Source organism: Dunckerocampus dactyliophorus, chromosome 20 (genome assembly GCF_027744805.1).
Source record: "Dunckerocampus dactyliophorus isolate RoL2022-P2 chromosome 20, RoL_Ddac_1.1, whole genome shotgun sequence".
NCBI lineage: Eukaryota > Metazoa > Chordata > Actinopteri > Syngnathiformes > Syngnathidae > Dunckerocampus > Dunckerocampus dactyliophorus.
This window is the reverse complement of record NC_072838.1, coordinates 16,522,009-16,546,330: the sequence shown is the minus strand read 5'-3', so window position 1 is coordinate 16,546,330 and position 24,322 is coordinate 16,522,009. Positions and strand designations below refer to the sequence as shown.

The 24,322-nt window shown below is 42.5% G+C and overlaps 2 protein-coding genes across 4 annotated transcripts in view; both read right to left on the bottom strand.

Moving 5' to 3' along the window:
• Positions 1 to 4,010: 4,010 nt before the first annotated feature.
• LOC129173089 (trypsin-3-like) lies at positions 4,011 to 6,987 on the bottom strand. Its single transcript, XM_054763612.1, has 5 exons — positions 6,830 to 6,987; positions 5,916 to 6,072; positions 5,580 to 5,833; positions 4,336 to 4,472; positions 4,011 to 4,249 (listed from the first exon to the last, which is right to left on the bottom strand). The coding sequence occupies exons 1-5, from the start codon at positions 6,867 to 6,869 to the stop codon at positions 4,100 to 4,102; spliced, it is 738 nt and encodes a 245-aa protein (XP_054619587.1). The 5' UTR covers positions 6,870 to 6,987; the 3' UTR covers positions 4,011 to 4,099.
• Positions 6,988 to 7,120: 133 nt separating this feature from the next.
• Positions 7,121 to 24,322, bottom strand: part of kmt2ba (lysine (K)-specific methyltransferase 2Ba) — a 29,166-nt gene continuing 11,964 nt past the window's right edge. For 2 of the 3 annotated variants that reach the window (XM_054763608.1, XM_054763611.1), the window contains exons 9-36: positions 24,191 to 24,300; positions 21,751 to 21,855; positions 21,562 to 21,675; positions 21,341 to 21,487; positions 21,175 to 21,267; positions 20,969 to 21,086; positions 20,784 to 20,897; positions 20,517 to 20,707; positions 20,343 to 20,444; positions 17,081 to 17,194; positions 16,928 to 17,004; positions 15,911 to 16,032; positions 15,756 to 15,832; positions 15,525 to 15,659; positions 15,037 to 15,195; positions 14,833 to 14,950; positions 14,585 to 14,663; positions 14,338 to 14,498; positions 14,105 to 14,263; positions 11,694 to 14,034; positions 10,883 to 10,999; positions 10,698 to 10,807; positions 10,492 to 10,617; positions 10,161 to 10,413; positions 9,971 to 10,078; positions 9,774 to 9,857; positions 9,565 to 9,694; positions 7,121 to 8,499 (exon numbers count right to left, since the gene is read on the bottom strand). In XM_054763608.1, the coding sequence (XP_054619583.1) occupies positions 8,224 to 8,499; positions 9,565 to 9,694; positions 9,774 to 9,857; positions 9,971 to 10,078; positions 10,161 to 10,413; positions 10,492 to 10,617; positions 10,698 to 10,807; positions 10,883 to 10,999; positions 11,694 to 14,034; positions 14,105 to 14,263; positions 14,338 to 14,498; positions 14,585 to 14,663; positions 14,833 to 14,950; positions 15,037 to 15,195; positions 15,525 to 15,659; positions 15,756 to 15,832; positions 15,911 to 16,032; positions 16,928 to 17,004; positions 17,081 to 17,194; positions 20,343 to 20,444; positions 20,517 to 20,707; positions 20,784 to 20,897; positions 20,969 to 21,086; positions 21,175 to 21,267; positions 21,341 to 21,487; positions 21,562 to 21,675; positions 21,751 to 21,855; positions 24,191 to 24,300 (5,840 nt within the window). In that variant the 3' untranslated portion in view covers positions 7,121 to 8,223. The remainder of the gene's footprint in view (positions 8,500 to 9,564; positions 9,695 to 9,773; positions 9,858 to 9,970; positions 10,079 to 10,160; positions 10,414 to 10,491; positions 10,618 to 10,697; positions 10,808 to 10,882; positions 11,000 to 11,693; positions 14,035 to 14,104; positions 14,264 to 14,337; positions 14,499 to 14,584; positions 14,664 to 14,832; positions 14,951 to 15,036; positions 15,196 to 15,524; positions 15,660 to 15,755; positions 15,833 to 15,910; positions 16,033 to 16,927; positions 17,005 to 17,080; positions 17,195 to 20,342; positions 20,445 to 20,516; positions 20,708 to 20,783; positions 20,898 to 20,968; positions 21,087 to 21,174; positions 21,268 to 21,340; positions 21,488 to 21,561; positions 21,676 to 21,750; positions 21,856 to 24,190; positions 24,301 to 24,322) is intronic. The other variant, XM_054763610.1, reaches the window with a different exon arrangement.

The following is a 24,322-nucleotide window of genomic DNA, read 5'->3' as shown; positions in this document are numbered from 1 at the left end:
TTGAAAACTGCAAGAATTTCCATTTCGTACTGCTGGATCTTAAGGAGGTTCTAAGTAGAACTTCAAAAATTAAAAAGAAGAAATGGGAATGAGAAAAAAATGAGTAAGCAATTTAAATGTGTATTCAGTGTCATTTTCTGTCAGGTATTCACACGGTCATGATCTCTTGATGGCAAAGGCAAAACAGTGTTTTCTCTTTGAACACGTCCCTCATGACTGAAGGCCCTCGTCTGTGCAGTAATGACTGGCTTTTTCAACAGGACAAGGCTGCACATCACAAAGGACTTCTTCCAGAGGAGTAGGCTCACTCTTTTGGACCATCCTGCATGTTCCCCTGATCTAAATCCAATTGAGAACATTTGAAGATGGATGGCAAGGGAAGTTAAAAAATCAGTTCCAAACAGTGGATGCCCTCCATGAAGCCATCTTCACCACCTGGAGCAACATTCCCACTAGCATCCTGGAAACCCTGGCATCAAACCCATTTTTCAGGTGATTACCATCAATGGCCCAGCTAATCATTACTGAGTCCTTTTTTTTTCTTTCTTTTTTTTTTTTTTTTTTAAATTTTTTTTCAACATTTTATTTTTATTTTGGGTGGTTTTGAGCTATGGTCTCAAACGTTTAATCAGCTGATGAACAGCCTATTTCACTTTAATGTTTGTTTGCAATGCTTGCTCAAGTTTTGTTTTGTCTTACTCCCATTTCTTCTTTTTGCTTTTTGAAGCTCTACTTAGAACCTCCTTTAGATTCAACAGTGTAAAATGTAAATTATTGCAATTTTTCAACTGGTCCTATTTTGATCAGGAGTGTATATTGAGCAAGCAAAATTATCAAGTTAATTTTCATTTATTGTGTGATTAATTGTTTAATTTATTACCATCCCAGGCCTGATGCGCACAACGAGAAATCTTTTTACGTTTTAATCTTGCGAGATCTTGTGACACCCCTACTATCCACCCATCCACAGCACAAGGAGCACATGCAAACTCCATATAGACATGTTCCAAAGGTGATTCAAACCCTTATGTGCTGACTACTAAGCCACAGTGCTGCCCTTGGGCAGGAAATAAAAGCTAAAAATGAGTCACTTCCAAGTTTCATGGTCACACTCCCAACTGTGTTCATTTCCAAACTCTGACATAAAGCAATAAAACCATAGCACACTGGTCCTCAATAGGCAGCTTGCGGGGACGCGAGACTCCATCGGCGTCAGAGATAATGGACAACTGAACAGTGATAACAAACCATCAAGCAAAACTTTACTTTTAGTCCTTTTTTGTCCTTTTGGCCAGACTCATATTGCATTTAGATCAGGCGTTTTCCAAGTGTAAGTCTCTCCACCTGAGGGCGCCACTGCGCACTTTTGGAGTGACGCTAAAACTGAAAACTAAAAAACGTCATCTTCAGCCCACCAGATGGCAACAGAGAACCGTAGAAGACTCCAAGGCACAATGTTAGACTTTGAAAACCCCTGACAGTTAGTGTACAGCTTTCAGGTTGGAAGAGCATGAAGTGTTTCAGTGCTCTGTTCTGCCACTGCTTTGCGGTGACTTTCAACAACAAGCTGAATACTTGAATAGTACACACAGTAATAACTGCATGTCGTTTTTAATGCTTGCCAAATTTGTCTGGGAATCTATTTGAAAGTGATGTGCGGATGGATAGTTAAATATCGATACTTCCGATACCAGCTCTGCATGCTCTGAAATCAAAATATTGATACTTTCACTACCCCAGTCATTTGAGGTAATGTTTATCTGAAACGTTTTTCTGTTGAAACGTTTACCTATCGTAAACACACGGAGCCGTGTGTGAATTGTGAATAAAGTTTTCATTCTTAAAATAGTCGCTAATAATCAATCATTGATTTTAATGGTTTTATTGTTTTCTTTTCTTTTTTTTTATTGTTTAAAATACTATTTTCACATATTTTATATGATTTTGTCCTGTTTTTCTCTTGCTGTATATTAACCTGTATATTAACCTGGCTATATTGTAAATCATCCCGCTACCTCAATATACTTTGTGGTTCAAAATAAATAAAGAAATTGCTTACATTCATTAACAAATTCTGAATTTATTCAAATTCATAATGAATTGAATTCATAAATTAATTCAATGTCTTGTATTCTTTATGCTATGATGTGAAATACGCATTCGGTGAATTTGCAAAGTATCTGTATCAGCGATACCAGCCTGAATTTTACTCAGCATCAGATCGGAAACTAAACCAGTGGTAACACATCACTACTATTTGACCCGCAGGTGATCAAAATAAAAGCATTTTGTTCTATTTTAGCATGTACGTTAATGTTGGAATTGCTGACATCCTTGATTCACCTTAGTTAGAACTGCAATTTTTCCTTTTTTCTTTGTGTCTTTACAGTATTTAAAAAGATATTTTCGGGGATACTTTGCTTTGTCTTTTATTAAAGTATGTTTTTTGTTGTTTAGAATATAATCGTAGTATGGCTTGACCGACTATAATAAATGGAACTTTGATTCGTCAAAACATTTTTTTGTGGACCTTTAAAGATGTGTTTTTGGGTAGCCATGCCCTAACATGTTACTAATATTTTATCTTAACACGAAAGCAGTGGTCACCTTGCTTAGTTGTGCTTCCTCTCAAACGGCGCCAAGCTTATTTTTTTTTTCATTAATTAAACACCAACCCTTACCGCATATCTTCTGCGAAGACGGCGGTCACCTTGGCAAACCGACAGAATCATAAAAGATGTCATGTAAGCCACTGCGGCAAATATGATTGAATGATCTCGTGTGTTTATGTAAGGCATGAGCTGACATTAAACTGCTTTCAATTTAGTCACATAAATGAAGTCTGCAGATAGTTTGAAATGGTTGAATAGAAGCTGAGCTGCTTTACCATGTAGCTTTGGTCGCCCTCAATGCTGAGGTGATTTGTCCATGCAGACTGACTTCTTGAAAAGCCTTTCAGGGATACAAAAAAGAACTAGGCCAGTTGCATGGAGGCAAACACAACAGCGCCCTCTGCTGGTAGACAACGGTACTACGTCATGTATGACTTCAAGACAGGATTTATTTCAAATAAAAATGCTATTTAAATATTTTAAGACTTGTACGGAGCATGCATTGATAAGGTCAATATGATACTATATTTATAACGACTTTGTCAATGAATGGGAAAGGCTATAATTCAAAATGAAAATTTTAATTGACGCGTCACCCTAGCTGTCTCCTGTCTCCTAAATTACCATCCGCACGTGAAGCTAGCTTAAAACAGCTAACCGACACCAACAGCCAAACTCTCGTCTTTGTCCAAACACATACACTGTTAGTCTTTTTTCCAGCTAAATGTGTTATTTTTTTTACTTGTAAGCTCACCTCTGTTCCCAGCTCCCAGGACGTCAGGTATCACTGTGAAAGACCTCAACTGGCAACTGGAGTTTCCTCTAAAAGTCATGTTTAAAGACTGTATGCGTTCGCTTCTTGGAGCACTTGCCAGGCACTCTGGATAAAGGTGCACATTAACAATAAAACCGTAAAAACAACAATATACACCTAATTCTAACAATATTTTTTTTTATTTAAAATTGGGACTATTTAGGCAAATTCAAGAGTAGTGCTGCGCAGTTTAAAATGACAACTATCGAGCATGGATCGTAAACGCAACATTACCATGCCTGTATACAAGTGTAGCGATCACATTACTATTACTGTACTTTTATTTTATTAACACTTTATACCCTATCTAATAAATGCAAGCATTTTGAACTACTGTCTGGTCCTCCTTTATTTTAAGGAACTGGTGGAAAAAGTCAGCAATATCCTATCAGCCACGATATATTTGCACAGAGTTGATGTATGTTATCCACTCGGGCATGTCGACAACATAATAGAGACCGTGTGGGAGACCGTGTATGAAAAACATTTCATAAGTGTGCAAATGTCAAAATGAATGCCTGTTTTGCACAAATATATGCATGTTTGTAAGTAAATGTGTAGTGGAATAAGTGGAAACAAAAAAATTTGAAGGCGAAATCAGTTTTTAGTGAATGAACATGTTCTTTTGTCAAGTTTGGTGTTGCAGTACAGTCCATAAATGGAGTCTAATGCCTTAGTTGCTCCTCATGACACTGCTGATCCAGTTGTTGTAGCGGCACACACGGGCGTAGACGCTGGGATGTCCCTTCATGGCGCAATCGTAACCCCAGGACACCACCCCTTGAAGCTGACCGCTACACACCAGAGGACCACCGGAGTCTCCCTGCAGACACATTTTGGTTGGTTATAGAGTAAACAGTAAGTGCGTTTTGTGCACAGCTCATGTTGTCAGGGTTGGGTCCACCTCACCTGGCAGCTGCTCGCGCCTCCGTGCATGAAACCAGAGCAGAGCATGTTCTGGGTGAAAAGGTGGGGGTAGGCGTTCTTGCAGATCCTGTCGTCAATGATGGGCTGTCTCAGGCACTGCAGCCGGTCGGGGAAGTTGTCTGAGGGGGAAGACAAACAAAACAAACAACAGGTCCATCAACTCCAGGGCCTGACCTTTTTTCCTGAGAGGCACCTTTAGTTGCATCTGTATAGGCGTGGTACAACATATTGATTTGACAAATTCACATATTTTCAGTATTGTTATCGGAATTATTTATCCATAAGTGATTACATTTTTCCCTTCTATGTAAAGAAATACTATTTTAATATCTTGGACTGTAAAAATCTGCCCAGCATCAACACTTTTTTCAATTGAGACAATAATAGTATTTTTCATAATTATAATTTTTAAATATGTTTTTTAAAGCATATTTTATCAGACAGTATATTTTAATTGATTAAAATTATTTCTATTTTTAAATATATAAAGATTATATAGTTTTATAAAAATAATTAGGGAATATAATAATACATTCATGAAAAAATATAATTATAATATACAGTTACATAAAAATGTTTTATATGTTATATTATATTCTTTATATTTTATACATAAAATTATAGTTTACTTTAAAACATTATAATACAATTAAACTAAATCCAAAAATAAATGGACAACTAAAAAAAATTTACATTTATATACAAATGTCAACAACTTGTAAGTGAACTTGTCACACAAAGAAAAATCTTTTTTTTTTTTTACTACTAACCTTTTATGGATTTAAATTTCTCATCACTTTAAAGTAAAAATGTTACATTTAAAAAGCTAATTACAAATGTGATTTAATCATCTAAAAAGAATACAAATATGCTAATATCACACACAAAGGTATACAATTTTTAAACATTAATATCAAGTATAGATTTCATTTTACTTCTAACCTTTTAAGGACTGAAAATATTAAGGTTTTGTAATATACAAATGTATGTAAAGTATACAATAGTTGTATTCCGTTAATTACAAAAGAGTATATATACAGAAATATATATTAGAACTAATACAAAATATGATATCATTATTAAATAGACACTGCTTCATATTTTTATAATTCCCTCCCTTTTCTTTACTGGTAGAATTAGATGTTCAGTAATGTGCCAAAAGTCTGAGTAGAGAGCTCGGCCACTGTCAAATTGTGAAAAACTAAACAAACGAGGATGTGACTTACTGCCATTGGCGGCCATGTTGCCCCACCCGGACACCAGGCAGTTCTCGTCGGCGAAAGGGCAACGTGAGGGCAGGGAAATGGTCTGGACGTAGTTGTTGAGGGCGGCGGGGCGGCTCAGCTTGATGAGCATGATATCATTGTCCAGGTTGTAGCTGTTGTACTGAGGGTGCCTGATCAGCTTGGCAGAATCGATCCACTGTTCGGTGCCCTCGTTCACAGCGATGTTGTGCTCGCCCAGACGCACCTGGATGCGGCTGAGGAGCACATGGTCACCATCGTGTCATGCGTATGCGGCACGATGCATGTAGAGGACTTAAAAGTATGTGATGCTCTTACGACTTGTAGCAGTGGGCAGCGGAGACCACCCACTGGCTGGAGATGAGGGATCCTCCACAGAAGTGGTAGCCGGCGTTCAGAGACACCTGATAGGGCACAGAGTGACGGGAGCACTCCGAGCCTCCCACGATCTTATCGTCATTCTCTGAGGCAGCAACTGCAAAGAAGCACCATGTAAGAAATAGGACCAATACCAAGGCTTCACCTTTGCTACTAGTGGAAAAGTCAGTACAGTATATGTATTAAATAGGCCTGTACTTTTTTAGCAATAGTGAAAAGTGTCACACGATACAGATAATTAGTATTTTTAATTAATGGGCAATGGAGCAATGACATTACTAAAACAGATAAAGCTATTGTGCAGATATCAAATAAGTTCTAATGATACAATTATTTACAACAGATGTAACTACTTTCCAAAAACACTTATGCAAAACATACTTAGGCTTGTGACCACTACAAAAATAATATAGTAATAAAATATAAATACAATTTGGCCTAAGGTGGGGAAAAGCTATTTAATTTTTTTGAAATGTTCATATTTGGAATACAAAAAATGTGCATTTGCAAGGTATTTAGGCACGTAGTTAAAACTTACAAAAAATTATATACAATATTAAAAAAAATGTCCAAATGCGAAATGAAGCTACTTAGGATTTTTTGGTAATGAAAAAATGTAAAATAAAAAAACACTTGGATTTGACCATTAGCATAAGAAGACTATTTTAGCCATGTAATATCTAGCATACTTGCAAAAATAAAAGCTACATTTGGTCTACAGCCCTTTGGGACATTTGGAATCATCTCTTTGTGAAAAAGCTTTGAAGCATATGTAGGCCCGTGGCAGTAGAACATGTAGAAATAGCTTTGGACTGTGCATGATAATGTAAGACGTTAAAAAGTGAATGTCTTACATGCTGCTGCAAGCAAAGCAAGGAAAGCGAGGGCCTTCATGGTGACGTCTGTCTGGATGTCGGAGAAATAGCAGGCGCCGGTGGAGGCTTAAATACTCTCCTGCCATTTGCAGCCCCCGCACTCTCTCAAGGTCAGTGTAGTGCACGGAAAAGTAAGAAAAAAAAATAATAAACTGCATTCTGTGAAACCAAGCATATGGCGAAAAAGACCTTGAGTGATATCAAAAGTGGCCTGATGGGATCTTGATCTTGCAAGCTGGGGTGTTATGTAATTATGAAGCAACTTACACATTTGCCAAAGTTTGTCAATGACAAAAAATGCCCAACCCTTTTACTTGTTTTTGATAGCTCACAGGTCTCTGGAAAAAAAACATAAAAACACTTGGCACCACAGTGTCAATTTGGAATTTGTAAAAGGTTTATTGAACTTAAATAAAAACAACAAAATAGGTAGAAAAATATTTAACAGGTTTCCAAAGCCTTTTATACAACTATGTACAATGGAGGACTGGAAAAGAAAGGAAGAGAAACTTTGCCAAATATGGAAAAAGAACAAGAACAGCTTTCAGGCAGTGGGCGAAGGCAAACATTTAACCACTAAATATAAGCTTCAGACCTATCTGGACTGGGCCAAGTACATGAAATATAGTTAGCATGAAACTGATTACTTAATGCAGGCGTATCAATATGTTAGATGTTAGTATCTGACTTCCTTTACTTATATAACAACAACAATGGAGCCGGTTGAAAATTTAGTGTTGAGGTAGAGCACACATGATGGGGGGGAGGAAAAACAGGGAGCCTGCAAATTAACCAACAAAATTCAATCTTCTCATACAAAAACACAAACATGTGTAATTATATATACATTTATTGTTCAAATATACAAAAAAATCCAGGATTTGGATCAAGGGACAGTGTAGAGCGTCATATTTATCGGGACAAGGAATTCTCCCCTAGCTTACACACGTTAAAACAACAACCAAGAGGCGGCAACTGTGGGATAAAAGCATTTTGGTGTGTGATGTCTAAATAAAAATTGAATTATTGAACGGCAGGATGCGTTTGCGAGACCATCATTAAAACACTTTGGGTGAATGTCACCAGCACCTCCGTTAAAGAAGGAAAAAGGAGAAACAAAAATAGTGTGCTTGGAGTTCAGATTCCAGAAAACACAGAGGACTGAGTCAAAGCAAAGCGCTAAATAAATATTTCCCAGTGACCTTGCCTTTGTGGAAACAAGAGTGGATGGCATTCATGAGCTCTGGTTGTTGCAGCACTCGCCACTTGACGACAAACGATGGCAAGAAGTGAGTACACACAAATAGTCTTCATCTGAGATTAGATTTATGGCTCCATGTGACTGTGAAGTGTACCTTCAAGGTTACGTCCGCTCAGTTGAGGAAGCGGCGGCAGCGGCGCGTACCGCAGTTGCAGTGCAGCTTGCTCTCATCGTCCTCGATGGGGAACTTGTAGTCGTACGTCAGCTCTTCGCCGCGGTAGATCTTGCGCAGGGCGAAGATGACGATGTGCTTGCGGCCGTCCACGTTGATGACGCGCGAGTAGCAGTTGGGCTCGCATGAGTGGTTGATGAAGCGCCCTGCGTTGCCCTGCATGGTGGCGTCCACCACGTCAAAGTCGTCGATGCGGAACATGTAGCAGCCGATGCCCTAGCGGAGTGGCCGGTGGAGACACGTTGGCGATTAGAGCTCGAAAGATTGATATGGTGTGGTTTCTTTGTTTCGTTACATCATGTTTGTAATTCAACATAATTAAGAAAAAGGTGTTGAAAGAACAATCAAAATACAAAATAATGAAATGGGTCAAAAAAAGTTACCGTCCATAAATAAATGTAATATAATGAATATAAAATGAAAAGTCAAAATAAGTAGAAAGATTAAACATTCACGAAAATACAGGAGTAAAAATCTTGAGATAAAAGGTAATATTCATAAATAAATGATATAATGATAAAATAATGATGAATGAATGAAGCGCAATGCTTAATATTGTTGTAATTGGCTTCTGCTCTTGAGATGAATACTGAATAATCTATTGTTACATTTAACCTTGTTGCTAATTTGATTGAAAAATAAAATTAAGTGTCCTGATCCATCTAGACTGTCGGAAAGTTTGAATTTAAAAAAAGGAAGTAACACAAAATGTTGTGATTGAAACTACAAAAAATTGGCGCTTCAACAGTGCCACAATTAAATAGGCAAACATTTGCAAAATTTTTTTTTTGTATTAACAGCTGTGGCTTTAGGCAGCCTCCTGATGTAGCTAATGTAGATAATGAACTCCACAAGATGGCAGTAATAGCATTTGAAGTGTCATAAGCAACTGTATCTACCTCTGTGTGTGCTACTCAGCTGCTGGGGGTGACACTCATGCGTGTTACTCTTGCCGTACTGTACAGCCTTATGAATGCTGGCTGAGCAGTCTGATCCTTAACGCTACTACAACACCGGTTCTGTTGCTACCCTATTATGCAATATGATTCTTAATAAATGACCAAGTGGTCCAAGAGAGCTGGTTCCTTTCCACTTTCTCATGCACTCCAATTCATTATTAAAGTTAAAAAATGAACTTGTTTAACAGGTACCCTAGTTCTCTCTCCAAATGTCGTCTGTTTCCAATTAACGCCCAGTACCTCTTTGTGTTTTAGCCAAATAAACGTCCTGCATTCAAACGTAATTACTGCATTTTCTAGAAGTGTGAATGAATGTGCTCACTTTGCTGTCATAATATTTCTCCCGCTTATCTGTCAGGACAGAGCGGATGACGGTGCCGGCGTATTCGATCACCATTTCTCCAGCTTCTATGTTCCTCTTGCAAAAAAGGCCTCGGCCATGAATTAGAGACCTGCCGAGAACAAAGTAGATTCATAAAGAAGAATCCTTCCTTCTAAGAGTTAAGACTACATTTAATCAATTTGCCTTACCTGTAAACGCCGACTGCTTCTTTGGAGGTTTTCTCCAGGTGTCTGAATCTCATGGCCATGGGAAGCTCACTGCTGGTGGCTCGCCTATCGGGAATCAAAAATGTTAACATGAACGCAGGTCTAATTCTATACAATCCTATAGTATAGCTAGCACTTTGTGCTTATTTGCTTCGTTATCGTGAGTGTGAGAGCCTGACCTGGACGACTTGAGTGGGAATTCATCCTCCTCTTCATCAAAGAGGCCAGGGTCAGGGAGTGCTCTGTGCTGAGAAGCCAGGAAGTTGAACATATCAAAAGTTGCTTTCCTAATGACAGAAACAGGAAAAGAAAGTCATTTAAGATGCACAAGACAAGCTGAGCAGTTGTGTCACTTCAAGAGCAGCGCACCGCGTGTAGACTTCAGTCCGGGCGCAGCCGCTCGGGTTGAGGGGGAGCTCTTCCTCCATGTCGTCGCAGCGGTGGAATCGGAAGCGGTGGCTCTTGCAATTGGCAGCGCCCTGAAGCTGCTCCAGCAGAAAGATGACTGCGTCGTGGACCACGCCGAGCACCCGTGGCCCGCACATGACGCCTAGGGGAAGCTGCTTCATGTGGAAGTCAGCCCGCGCATCCAGGACGCCCTCGATGACAGCACGCCAAGCGACTAAGAGGGTGACAATTCAGGTATTTTGACACAGAATTGACAAAATGGTGCAATGTAAGTCACCAGAGTGCTGCTCACCCTCCATACTGTTGGCTTTAACACTGAAGCCATCATCACTGGTGATTTCAAAACGCAGGTGAGGCTGGTTCATGTATGTGCTCCTTCTGTATTTGGGCAAAGGGGCCTCATCCTCTGAACTACCGCCTAACAAAGTGAATACATTTCATTCACATTTCATGACTGCAATGGGAGCGCAAAAAAGAGCATTAGTTGCAAGAACAAACCTGCAACAGGGTCCCATTCAGAGAGGCTGCCATGGCGAGCACTGACCCACTTGTACGTCGTACCCTGAGTCGCTGTTGTGGGAGCGAATCCAACATCTGACAGAGAATGCCTGAGGAAAAGGAACAATCAAATGCACATATTACTGAAGTAGACACATAACACATGACCCTTGAGCTGAACTGACCTTGAAGACATTGGAGGGTGTGGAGCAGTTACTCTCAGCAACGGATGCTTGGTTGAATTCTCCTTGTTGGGATCGGGAAGGTCTTTCAGCGGTTGAGCTTGTCTTTTCACGCCACTGCTGAGGAAAATTAGAACACTTTTGTAAACACAGTGGTTCCGTACATTCATGTGGCATGGTGTTAACATCAACTGGTGGACATAAAAATATACTTTCACTTTTTGCCATCAATGTTGTAAAAAAAAAAAAAAAAAAAAAAAAAAAAAAAAAAAGTGAGCTTAAAACTGGACTTTAGCCAACTATCAGCTTGACGTGGGCATTGTATTTATTAGCCAAGTATTTATTCAGCCAATAGGCCAACCTAGGATGATGTTGCTTGTTAAAATGTTATGTTCATGTATGCTAGTGTTGCTAATATTGGTTTCCGCCTGTTTCACTCCTTCATGTTACCTTGTTGTATGTAATATACGTCGTCGGACAAGTGCAGAGTTACAGTGGAACAAGTGGCTAAAGTGCACAATAGCTTAAGCCACATGCTGCCAGGAACAGGCGTGGCCAAACAAACATTAGCATTAAAGCTACACACACACACACACACACACACACACACACACACACACACACACACACACACACGGCATTTTCCCAGTAGGGCTGACTAAAAGCACTTTTAAACTAAATAAAATCAAAAACGTACTTGTAAATTCCTTGGATACGCTATTATGGGACGACTAACACTTAATTAACATTCTTGAAAAATACTATGATATTTGACTTTTAAGTCTGACCATGCTAAATGAAAAAAGTGAAATACCTGGAATCCTGATGTTCATCTTCAGGTTCAGTGGAAGGCTCGCTCAAAAAGTCCATTTTGGATTTCTTCCTGGAAGTCTTTTGAGAGGAAGCGTGTTTGACGTGCCGCAGGCGCGCAGGTGTTGCCTGCAGGTTGTCAGCGGGCACATTGGGCATGTCACTTGGCAACTCTGCAGACTGATATGTGTGTTCCTGAAATAGTGCTCTGAGACGCTTGGCCCTCGCCCGTTTAGTGTTAGACAAGATGGGCCTTGTCCTTAGAGGGTCACGATAGGAGGCCATTCCTCTGTTAATGATCACTTGGGTATGGCCGTCATTAGACACAACCGAGACGGGACTGTGGTCAGGATCACGGTGCAATGTGACGAGGGGCGCGGCAGGACTGGGGTCAGGATCACGGTGCACTGTGACAGCGGATGAGGCGGGACTGGGGTCAGGATCATGGTGCAGTGTGACAGGGGACGGGGCAGAACTGGGCTCAGAATCATGGTGCACAGTGACAAGGACCGGGGCAGGGGTGGGGGAACTCAGGTTTGTAATGCGTTTCATGGGCACCACTCTGTAGACGACTTTATTGGCCTTTTTGTTGGCTGGTGGCGTGTGGTTTCCAGCAGGGAGGACATGTGTAAGCTGGGCGCTGGTGCAAGGCTTTACGGCCCCACGTGGGGCCAATCGCTGCAAGGAGGTACGACTGTGGAGCATTTTAGCAATCTGACTTATCTTACTATAGGTGGGAGAATTTGAACTGAGCGTTTGGTAGGTGTTTGTTTTAGAGTCTTTGAGTAGGATCTGACCTTGACGGTTGACTAGCAGGACCTGAGGGGTTGATGGAGGGGCTGCCTGCGCGGCCTGGTTGGGACCGACCAGCTGTGCTTGCTGATGCACTACAGGCTTTGAGTTGTCCAAACGGATGGCGATGGTTTTGCCCCGCGGGGCACCAGGTTGGACATTTAAAGCATTTATCCCGTTTAACACAATGGGGGAGGTGACTGTACAAGGCGCAGCAGTCATGTCCATGGGGGTGTTTTTTACAATCCGTGCTGACTGAGAGGGCAGGATTACTTTGATTTTGTGTGTTTGAGGCAATACATACTGCTTTGGCAACATGTACTTGAAGCTGGGAGTGCGGCGTACTTTCTTCATGATTTTTTTCACTTGCATTGGGCTTGTAGGCTCCGGGGTATAGTCTGGGTCATTTGCATCATCTTTAAATCCCTCGGTGGAGTCTATGGATGAAGCGTCATCATGGTCAACGTTAGTGGTTGACTTTACAAACAAGTCCCTGGCAGGTGTTTCTTTGTCGAACAGCACCTCTTCAGTTTGAATAGACATGTGCGGGTCCAAAGCACCGAGAAAAACAGGCAGTGATGAATCTTCCTGGATCTCCCTTGCCTCACTTCCACCTTGTTCCGACGTCGACGCCTCGTAAAAAGACTCCAGCCGTTTGAGAGCAACAGACAGCTGCTTAGTGGGTGTGTTAAGGTTGTCGGGACTTTGAGAGCTTTCACCGTGTCGAGCATCATCGTCATTTGCCTCCTGGCTTTGGTCGCTCTCCGACCCGTCGTCTGCCCCATCTAGCTGGGGAATGGACTGTGTTGAGGGAAGTGTTGAAGGCTGTGCGCTGCTAGCTGCCTCACACACCACAGTGCGGGTGAGTTTAATATGGTGGCCGGAGTTGTCGTCTTCTGAGTCCGCCTCCCGGCTCTTCTCCTGCATTTCCACGTCCTGCACGTCCAAATCCAGCCTCCCGCCCTGTGCACCACAGTTCAGTACTAGGTTATCAGTGAGCAGAGTCTCGTCAAACTCCAGCTTGGCGTTCAAAACAGAGGCCACCGCAACCTCAGTGTCAGTGTCGAACACAGTGTAGGGCAGTTCCTGTGCCATCAGGTGCGCCACTTCCTCTGTGTTATCAGGAGCAAGCGAGATCCCGTTTGTTGTAGCCACGGCAGCATCCTCTGCCTCGGATGACGCCAAGAAATCTTGAGGAACCTCAGCCGACACCAGAGTGGTTATCTTAAAGGCGTGCCTCCCTCTTGGGGACATGTGGAGAGGGGGCAATGCTGCGGAAATGGATCGAGACGGGGAGCTCCAGACTGGGGAGAGCGAGTTTTGCCGTGACAGGGGAGGAGAGGCCGGCGGCAAGTTTGAGGATCTCGGAGGGGAGCTAAACAGGGCACATCGGGAGTGGACGGTTCCGCCCGAACGCAAGGTCATGGGGATAGAGGGGTCACTGTCAGTCGGGGAGGAGCTGCAGCGGCTCCTTGCCGAAAGCCTTCGACGACGATGAGTGTTGTCCAGGTCCCGCAGGGTGAGGATTTGATGCGATTTGGAAGAGGCCGAACCTAAAATTAAGACTTCAGAGTCAGTTTGACACGTTTCTAAAACAGATTACTCACCTAATGTGCCATTCACCTGGAGATGGGAGGGGTCGGGATGATCCTCCTGCTGGTCTCCTGGTCTGCGTGTAGCTGGGATGTTTGGATCCAGGTGTATTGTGTTTGGAGTTAGGCGACGGCGTAGAGGAGGTAAGTGGACTGGATGAGGTGCTGAAACTGCCTGGAGTCTCTGCATCTGAGAAAATAACATTCAATTTCATTTAACCACCTTATTTGTTGATTTATAAGATTAAAAAAACACACTCTCACCTTTGTAGAAGTTGGGACTGTGGACTATGGTGTGATTCTCCTCTTTATCGCACTTTAGATCCGGTTCCTCACCAGGCAGCGGTGTGCTTACTTCGGTCACCTTGCAGGTGTACTTGCAACGCCTGCGCGGATCCACAGTGCTCCAGTATAACCGAGAACATCTAGACAGACAGAGAGGGCATGTTCATATGAGAAATAAAGAAATGGAAAAATGATTTTATCTTGTGTAATGAGGGCGATTGCTTACATGTATCCAACAGGATATAACATCCTCCCATTTGATGAGAGTTCGGTCAACACACCAAGTTTCTGAATCTGCAGAGACCCTTAAAAACAAAAGCAGCATTTTTAGTGGCAAAAGTCTGATGGGCACACCCGCACAAGCAAATACCATACAAAACAGCTGTTTTAATGATTGCCGATTAACAATACGTCCCTTTCCTTGCTAAATAAGGTGTTCCCTCTACTATAATATCAAAGTCCAGATATGCATACCAATGGTCATATTTATAGATTCAGGCTCAAGTCCCGTGAGGAACTTTCTTTTGAGAGTGATCCCTTCGAAGTCCACATAGACCCGTCGAGGGACTTCAAATCCTTGCCCAGACACCATCTGAAAGCATTTGGCAAACCATAAACAGGTGGCTTTTGATAAAACACATTTTCAACTGCATTAATAAGCACGAGAACACAACCCACCTCCACGCTGATGAGGTCTCTGTGTTTAAAGCAGTACACCTTCCTGTCCTCCTGGAACACACAGTCTTGGGCTCGAGCGCACATGAAGTGGAAATTACTCTGGCAAGTGGAAAGGCAGCACCCCACAGTGGCCCCTGACTGCCCACAACGATCACAACGCTGGGGAACGAAGGCAAAAAATATCAATATGTGATATTTTGGAGCTAAAATGTTTGAATTGAGGATTGGAACAACAAAAATCACTACTTTTCTTATTTTATTTTTTTATTACGTTTGAGCACCAAATGCTTAACAGCATGCTTGCCTATGAAATGTGAGTGTAATGTTAGCACTGCAGCTCACAAAGCTATGCTGCTGGTGTTAATGGTTTTGTCCTCCCATCCCACTTCTCAATATTACCTTGTTGTATGTGATATATGTATTATTCAGAGACTTATTTAAAATTGGTGGAAAATAAGCTAATATGGGACCCTAGTGTGATTCCTTACCAAGTGGCGGCCCCTGGAAACAGCAGTGTGCACTTGGAAAAGAGCCCCGTTGTTCTCATAAACTTCGGCAGACCAAAGACAGCAGTTAACATGGGCCCACTCATTCTGGCCCATGTATAACAGTCGGCCTCCTTCCTGTTGCGAATGGAGGGGAGATGAAAAATAAAAACAATTGCTTTTGGAAGATCAGAAGGCAACAAAAGACAAAGTTGAAAAGTAGCTTAAACGTACTCTGGGAGCAGAGTCGCCATATTGTTGGCACAAAGCGCACTGCCGGCAATCTTTGGTCTCACAATCATTCTTCACACCTGCATGGAAAAGTCTAAGTACTGACTGTGAAACAAGCAAGGACATAACTGCTTACTGCTGTACAATGGCCCCCTTACCTAGCGCGTCAGCTTTCCCTGCTTGTGGCCCTCTACACTCCCTAGGCTGGTATGTCCTCTTGGTCCACTGTGCATAGCTGTGCTCCTTAGAAGGCGGGAGGACGGCTTCGGGGAACGTCCCACTGGAGAGCAAAGGATTAGCCGAGTCAGACACCAGTGTGTGTCGTCATTAGATTGTAGGCTGTGTTCCAAATCGCACATGTCCACACTTTGAATTTTGAGTGCATACATTTAGTATAGTTTGGTTTATTTCAAACATGCACACAATCTTACATTGAAATACATCACATGGTATCGATTCAACATGTACAAAAAGGAGTAAGAAGAAGCAGCGATTATTAAATGAAAACTGCATTTTTTAAAATTTTATTTTGCCCATCATCCACAATCCTTATGAGAGACATGAACACACGTCTTTGGCTTTTCTGTGCGTTCTAAAAGATATAAAAACAGCTAAAAAAGAGGCAGGTAATTGATGCACATAATGGGGCACACCTATTCCACCCACAAAAGGCCGCTATTCAAAACACATCCCATGAGCATGTAGTAACAGGTACATTCAAGATAACATGTAATACTTACAGTAATTTGGTCATTTTAAGCATTAGCGGAACTCACTTCCTGGGTGCATTGACTTCACATAGCAACACAGAAAGGAGCAAAAAAAAAGTGCAGTTTTTGTGGTTGCTCTCTCACAGGAAAACACTTCCCCTAGTGTTTTGGCAGGGAACTGAAAGCCAGACGCTCAGGCACCAACAAACAGCCATAACAATCAAGATGCCGTCAGGCAGACCGGCATACTGACTATGCTGTAGCGTTACGAAGCCTCAAATCGAGTGGTGGCAATTCATAAGTCATAAGGAGAGAAGAAGAGCAGTGTCTTTTCCGGTAAGTGTGCAACAATGGATTTAGGACACAGCACTACACTGTCAAAATTCACGTCATCAGGAACATAGTATACGTATTTAAGTGCAAGTGTGCGATTGGAAACACCGCCCTAGTGTTGTGCAAGATTACCTTGCCGTATTCTCAGAGAATGAGGTCAACTTGTTTTGGTAGTGTCCAGGGAGCCAGCTGAATACTTGTACCATTAACTGTCACAACAACAATCAGGTCAGCTTACAGGCAAATAAATCAACGTTAAGTATTTTAATAGTGTGGTAATATTACTTTGACATAGTGCTCCCTAGCGTGACTGGTTGGCCTCTCATCCTCAAAGGCAGAGTTCCCCTCCTCCTTGAGCCACGTCCTCATCACAGAGACAATATCTGCATGGAAATCTTTCTGCATGGACAAATAAGGGATATCAGTAAATATGTAAATACATATATACATCTATAGATAGGTATACAATAGGGTTGTGAACAATAAACCAATACGACCGGATATCTGGTTTGACAAGCGAGACATGCAGCTGCATCGGTAGCAGCCTCCTGGATCGATAAGAATCAGCTATAAATCCTTAATCGATTGTAGAGAGATGCACTGGATATCGCGAGACTAGCAGTGAGACAGTGAGTCTCTTAATGCAAGAGCCCAGCTGCCTGGCGAAACAATTGTCGCGCATGCTCCGTAGCTTACCATGACTGAAGACGAGAATGGATGTAAATTGCAGAAGCGCGCAGAACATACACAAAACATACATACATACATTATAGGGATCTAATTTATCTTATGTCAAACTAAGACAGGAACAACATCAAAATAAAAGCACGAAATGAATACAGACCCACCAGTACGAGCCAGGAGTTTGTTTTTCAGATAGGTTGTGCAACACAAATTATGCACATTAGCACTCAATAACGTCATCAAATTTTACCTTATACATTCCCACATAGTGTCAGCACACGGGACCAAATATGAAGTGAAAGGAAAACGGGAAAAGTACAGTATAGTAATCTATTGGTGCAGCGTGGGAGAAAGTTAGCTTTTGCGTTCAAGGGCCGTCTAACAAAGTGGGACAGGTCGCTGCTCGCAACAAACAAGAAACATGCAAAAACTGTGGGATTTCTAACTGTATATAATTTTTTTTGCAAAATAATGCCCGATATTTTCAAAATTGATAACCATTTACATAAAATTTTATGTAGTAATTTACAAATCATTATTTTAATTTTTAAGTGTTTTTTCAAGAGAGTTTTATTGTCATGTGCATGGTAAAACAGCAGTTATACCATGCAATGAAAATCTTATTCTGTTCATTCTCCCTCGAAAAGAAAGAAAACACAAGAAAGAATAAGAACATAAGAAACATAAACACATAAATATATATACCAATAAATTAAGCAACAAAAACAGAAGAGACATTAATACAAATAAATAAATAAATAAAGTGCTATGAGTGTGTGTGTGTGTTGCGTGCGGCGTGTGTGAGTGCTTCGTTGAGAAGCCTGATGGCCTGTGGGTAAAAGCTGTTTGCCAGCCTTGTGGTCCTGGACTTCAAACTCCTGTAGCGTCTGCCTGACGGTAGGAATGTGAATAATGAGTGCTGTGGATGTGTGCTGTCCTTGATGAGGTTGTGTGTTCTGCGTAGGACTCTAGATTTATAAATGTCTTGCAGTGAGGGGAGGGCTGCCCCAACAATGTTCTGTGATGTCTTGATCACCCGCTGGAGTGCCTTCCTATCACGTGTTGTACAGTTACCGTACCAAACAGTGATGGAGGCGGTAAGGACACTTTTGACAGTGCATCTGTAGAAGCAACTCAGGATTGTGGTGGACATGCCAAATTTCCTCAGTCTTCTCAGGAAGTACAGTCTCCTTTGGGACTTCTTCATAATTTGTTGGGTGTTGTGAGACCAGGTGAGGTCCTCGCTGATGTGTGTGCCAAGGAACTTGAAGGTTTTCACCCTCTCCACCTCAGTCTCATCAATAAACAGGGGTCTATGCGGCTCCTTTTCCCTTGTTCTTGGGTCGATGATCATCTCTTTAGTCTTATCTGTATTGAGAAGGAGATTGTTATCACGACACCAAGCTATGAGGTCCGCCACCTCTCTTCTGTATGATGTTTCAACACCACCAGTGATCAGTCCGATGACTGTAGTGTCATCCGCAAATTTAATGATGCTGGTGTTGTTCTGGGAGGCCACGCAATCGTAGGTGAAGAGCGTGTAGAGGAGTGGACTCAGCACACACCCCTGTGAGGTCCCAGTGCTCACAATTCTTGATCTGGATGTGTGATTGTGGACTCTGACTGACTGGGGTCTGCCTGTGAGAAAGTTAAACACCCAGTTACAGAGGGAGGGTGACAGGCCAAGTGTGAGGAGCTTATTTGTGAGTTTGTGGGGGCAGACTGTATTAAAAGCAGAGCTATAGTCTATAAATAGCATTCTGACATATGTGTCCTGGCCCTGTAGGTGAGAAAGGGCTGTGTGGATGGCAGTGTTGACTGCATCATCCGTGGACCGGTTCTGGCGATATGCAAACTGTAGAGGGTCCACAGTTGCCGCCGGGATGCTCTTTTTGATGTGGGTCATGACTATTCTTTCAAAGCACTTCATAACAATAGGAGTGAGTGCTATAGGGCGATAGTCATTCAAGCAGGTCACGTTGCTCTTCTTGGGTACGGGCACTATGGTGGTCGGTACAGATGCTTGTGCAAGCGACAGGTTAAATATGTCAGCAAGCACATCAGCTAGCTCTGATGAGCAAACCCGAAGTGCACGTCCTGAGATGTTGTCTGTGCCTGCTGCTTTTCGTGGGTTTGTTTTGTTTAGAACCCTGCGCACATCAGCTGATGTCACCATGAGAGGTGAGTCCTGTGTGCTGCCCAAGTCCAGCCACCCTCTCTGCTCATCAGGAGTTTGGGTGTCAAAGCGGGCATAGAACTCGTTCAGCTCATCAGGAAGTGTGGTATGGCTGGACGTGGCTACGCTACTCCGCTGTCGATAGTCTGTGATGTGCTGGAGCCCCGCCCACATGCGCCGAGGGTCTGAGGTGGAATAGTAGCCCTCCAACTTCTGTCTGTACTGTCTCTTGGCCTCTCGTATGGACCTCCTCAGGTCATATCTGGCCTTTTTGTAGTCATCAGCGGTGCCCAGCGTTTTTTTTTATCATTGCGCCTCAAGGTTTCCCGCGGCTCGGTGGCCGGGGACCACTTCCTTACAGAATACCCGGTGATATGATGTGCTCTTTTGCACATTTGAAAATACTGCAAAGTATGCCACTTTTATAGAACTGGCTTCTTTATTTTATAATAAGATTTCATAGTGAAATTAATGTCTACATCAACAAATGTAAACGTAGAATAGTATCGTTTGTCTGCTGTAACGAATCGTTCTGTTTTTAAAATACATCGTTTTTAAATCGTATTGTAACCCGTGTATCTCGATGCATATCGAATCGTCTATCAAAAAGAGATTTACATCCGTAGTATACACAAATATAAACAGTATTTATCCATCACCATTAATGTTTGTTATGATTATACTCACAATGGAAGAGTAGCCGCCCCCTTTTAACTTTGTGTGCATGGCCTGTAGGTCACAAACTGATGGCCGCTCCCTGTTAAATTCCGTCTTGTTCGTTTCCTGACACTGGAAAACACACAGGTTGAGCTATTACAAGTGATACTCATTAATACTTCTTGAGTATCCATTTGTGTTTACCATTTTACAGAGCGTGAGGTGCTGGCTGATGTTAGAGGTGAGGAGGCCAGTGAGAACCTCATCCAAGCCGATCAGCAGCCGGCTGCGCAGCCGCTCCGTCAGGCTGCTGTTTTCTTTGACATGCTGGCAGCAGGGGGAGCAAGTGAAGGCCCCGCTATCCGCTTGGCTCGACAGCAAGCCGTAGAGCTCCTCTGCGATGACAAACCACAAAAATCAGACGTGAAAGTACATTCGATGAAGTCTTTTTCCAGTGAAATACAAGCTCACCCGAAAGCCCCTCACATGCGTGATGTACCCAGTGGCTACATTTGGAACACTGAATCATCTGCGCAGGCCGGCTGCTGTGATCATAACACTTGTTGCAGACTGGGCAGAAGTGACCTGCGTAAAGTACACATCATGTTTTAGTCGTAGCTTTACGGATGCAAGGCATGCTACACAACAAGTCTCACCTTTCTCGTGAAGAACAGCACAGTCAGGACAGAAGTTCTCTTCGTGGTTCCAAGCAATTTCCCATGACTTTCCAGGAGTAATGCCGCAGCTTTTACAACGAATACACGTCATGCAGACCTTCACCAAGCACAATAAAAGAAGATGCGAATTTTGAGGGACAATTTGCTTGTACAAGTGACAATAGCAACAATATTAAAATAATCACCCAGGGTAGGCTGCAGTTTATGGGCTTTGGGTATGTCGGTCCCAGGCAGGAAGGATGGTAGGATGTTTGGCATCTTCTGCATTGCAACACAGGCTAAAAAAAGAAATAATAATCAGTAATGAATGCAGGACAAAAAAAAAGAGCAAAATGAGGCTAGCTTTCACACCTTTGAGATTTTGCTCCTACGCCCACACACGTGGCAGAATTTGCAGCGCCTGCAACACCAGTTCTCCTTGTTCTCCTCCAGAGGGCGCTCCTCAGCTGAGAGGCAGAAGCTGTGGAAGGGCTCGCAGCATATCTGGCAGTAGATCATCTTGAGGTGGCAGAAGAGCATAAGTTAGGTCAGGTGAAATCCAAATAGAGGTGTTTGGGAAGAGCTTAGCTTACATCATGTCGTCCCTTGCTGGCACAGAGCAGACATACGGGCTGAGGTGTGGTTGGGATGGACGTGAGAATGCTGAGCCCGCCCATGAGCCATACATTCTGCACGGCGCAGTCCTCCTGAGGGGCACAAAGCATACAAGTCAACTCATGACAGCGTGGAGATATTAAGAGGTCTGAGACATGACGGCCTACCTTAAAATCTACACGGATCTTGCTCTTGTCCTGCACCAAGCCCTTCTGCGGGAATCCGTTAGTGAAACCCATGAGGGCGTTCACTGATGTGCACTCAGAAGGATTCTGGGAATGAAGGAGACAATGTGGGTCAGTTCCTGCAGGCCTTTGCAGCACCGTCTCTTTCATAGACGCGTCCTTCTCTTTGGGTTTATCCTTCTGCTTTTTTTGCGTCCGATCCTGTGATTCTGCAAGCTGATGGCATTCTCGACCGGTTCCATCCACAGTTTGCTCTTTGTTGGACTGGGCAATCTTAGTTAAAACATCGATGTGCTGCACCTTAGACAGCAAGCACCCTTGAAAACTCAACTTGGCTGTCACCTCTGTCAAAGCAGAGTGTGGCATGGATTCTGGAGGTGGTGAAGTTGATGGTGACACACTTTTTTGCATAGCGGCGTGCACCACAGACTGAGGTAAGCGCCACAGTCGCAACTCAAGACTTTTTCGTGGGGCTTGTGTTTGAAGAAGTGAAGAGGGCTGCGTTTCAGGCCAAGACGCCTGCAGATGAGAGTCTACTGGAAGTTGGGATGATGGCAGCGTGGAAGGCGTTACAGCATGCAAGGCATGTGGAACATTAGTCTGTGTTACGGGCTGAGGGTGCGTAAGGTGTCGATCCAGACACTGGGGCGACTGCAGGTAAGAATCAGGCAGGCGGTATAAGCGTATTTGCAGCTGCTGCTGCAGCTTGGGCAGTGGGTTTCCAAGTGGGCCGGGATGAGGGAAAGTATCGCTGGGCTCCGTCTCTCCTGGGTTCTGCTGTTCCTGTGGAGGAGGGGACTGCCTAAGCCAACCAGCAAGACAGGTTCCAAAAGCTACATTTGAATGAGGCGCATGCAGCGGAGGCGAGCGGCAGCGTAGAGGCAGGAGGAAGCCGTTTTTCAGGAATATTATGTTAGCCATGGAAAAGTAAGGCGGGTGAAGAGGAAAAACTTTGCAGAAGAAACAGATGCATGCTTGATTTCATATCCAAATATTATAAATGGGACGTCTTTTGCTTGTTACTTTTGGACAAAACTATTGCACATATGAATTTACATTTTCCACAAGGGAAGGAAAAGCGGTGGCAAAATCATTGCAAGTAGAAACATTGATTGTCACTAAATAGGAATGAATTGCTTACTTATGCAGGTGAAAAAAGGTCAAGATTATTAGCAAAAACTTGAATGCAAAATAAAAATAAAAACTGATGCCCACATAAAAGGTTCTCAACTCCATCTTAAAACACCAGCTATAGCAAAATTAGGAGTATCACAATACACTCAGCTCATGAGACAGACGATACACGATATTGGGTTCACCAGAACAAAACAGGATGATATTTTAACATTACCTTTAAGAATACTACAATGACAAAATATAGGACTGAACAAACATTTAACTGAGTTACAAAACAATGCAGGTACATTTTCCAATGTTTTATAACTTTGCAGGCATGGCCTAAGCATGATGCTTTTAACTGTTTTGAAACAAAAGCTAAAAATCTGAAGTTTACATTTAAAATTTTAATGTTAAAATAATGACGGCAGTTGTAGCTGCTGCTACTAATCATTTATGTTGATGTGTAGAGACGTAAAATAGAGCTACAGTTCCCATGATGCTCCGTGTGCACTACTAGGAAGTAGGTCTAATTTAGGTACTCATATCACATGTTTTGAAAGATGTGATGTGCAGCCATCACGTTTTGATCTGACAAATCTTAAGTTTGATCAAATGTGGAATTGCTACAACTTCTGCTCGGACATATACACCGCCGGAGCTGTTGAACTCCGCCGAGTGATGCTGGGAAGGTAGGTTGGATTGCAAGGTTTATCGTGTGTGTAAAGCCTCACACATTGCCACGTCCACATTACATACTGTATATTATCATTCACAGTGGCAATGTCATAGCTCACAGTCTGATAAAACTTCTGGTTGATCTGTTCTCGCAAGACAGCTGTTCCCTACATGAGAAATATCGTCAGGTTTTAATCTCGTGATTATGACACCCCTAATTAATATATTTCTTTAAAAAAATATATAACAATACATTAACAGGAGATAAATACTAGATATATACTACTGATAATACCTACTTCTGAGCATCTACAATTTAGAGAAACAAGTAAAAGCAAAGGGTTTACTACAAAGACAAAACAGAAAAAGCAGAAAGCAAAGAGATAAATGTGAATATACTCTGAAAGTCTAATAAAGTAGATTAGCTTGAAATTGGGAAAATAACTGAACAGGAAAGGCCTGGGTAGAAAAATTACTTGGAAATTCGCAATTAGAGTGCCAATCACATGTTATGCAAAAACATCACATTTAATTTAGAGCAATAACAATAGTTTTCCAAATAATTAATCCCAGGGATTTAAAGACGTTACAATAGAAGAAAGAGGCGCGATACTGTGTGTAATATTACCTTATTAGCTCTCGGTCTGCCTGGAACTCCTTTGGAGAATGGCCGACGTTGCTTCACAGCCTCTTGGGGAGCGTGGTCACATACTGAGAGTCCGCGTTGAGGAAGAACATCTCAAAAAGAGCACAAACACAG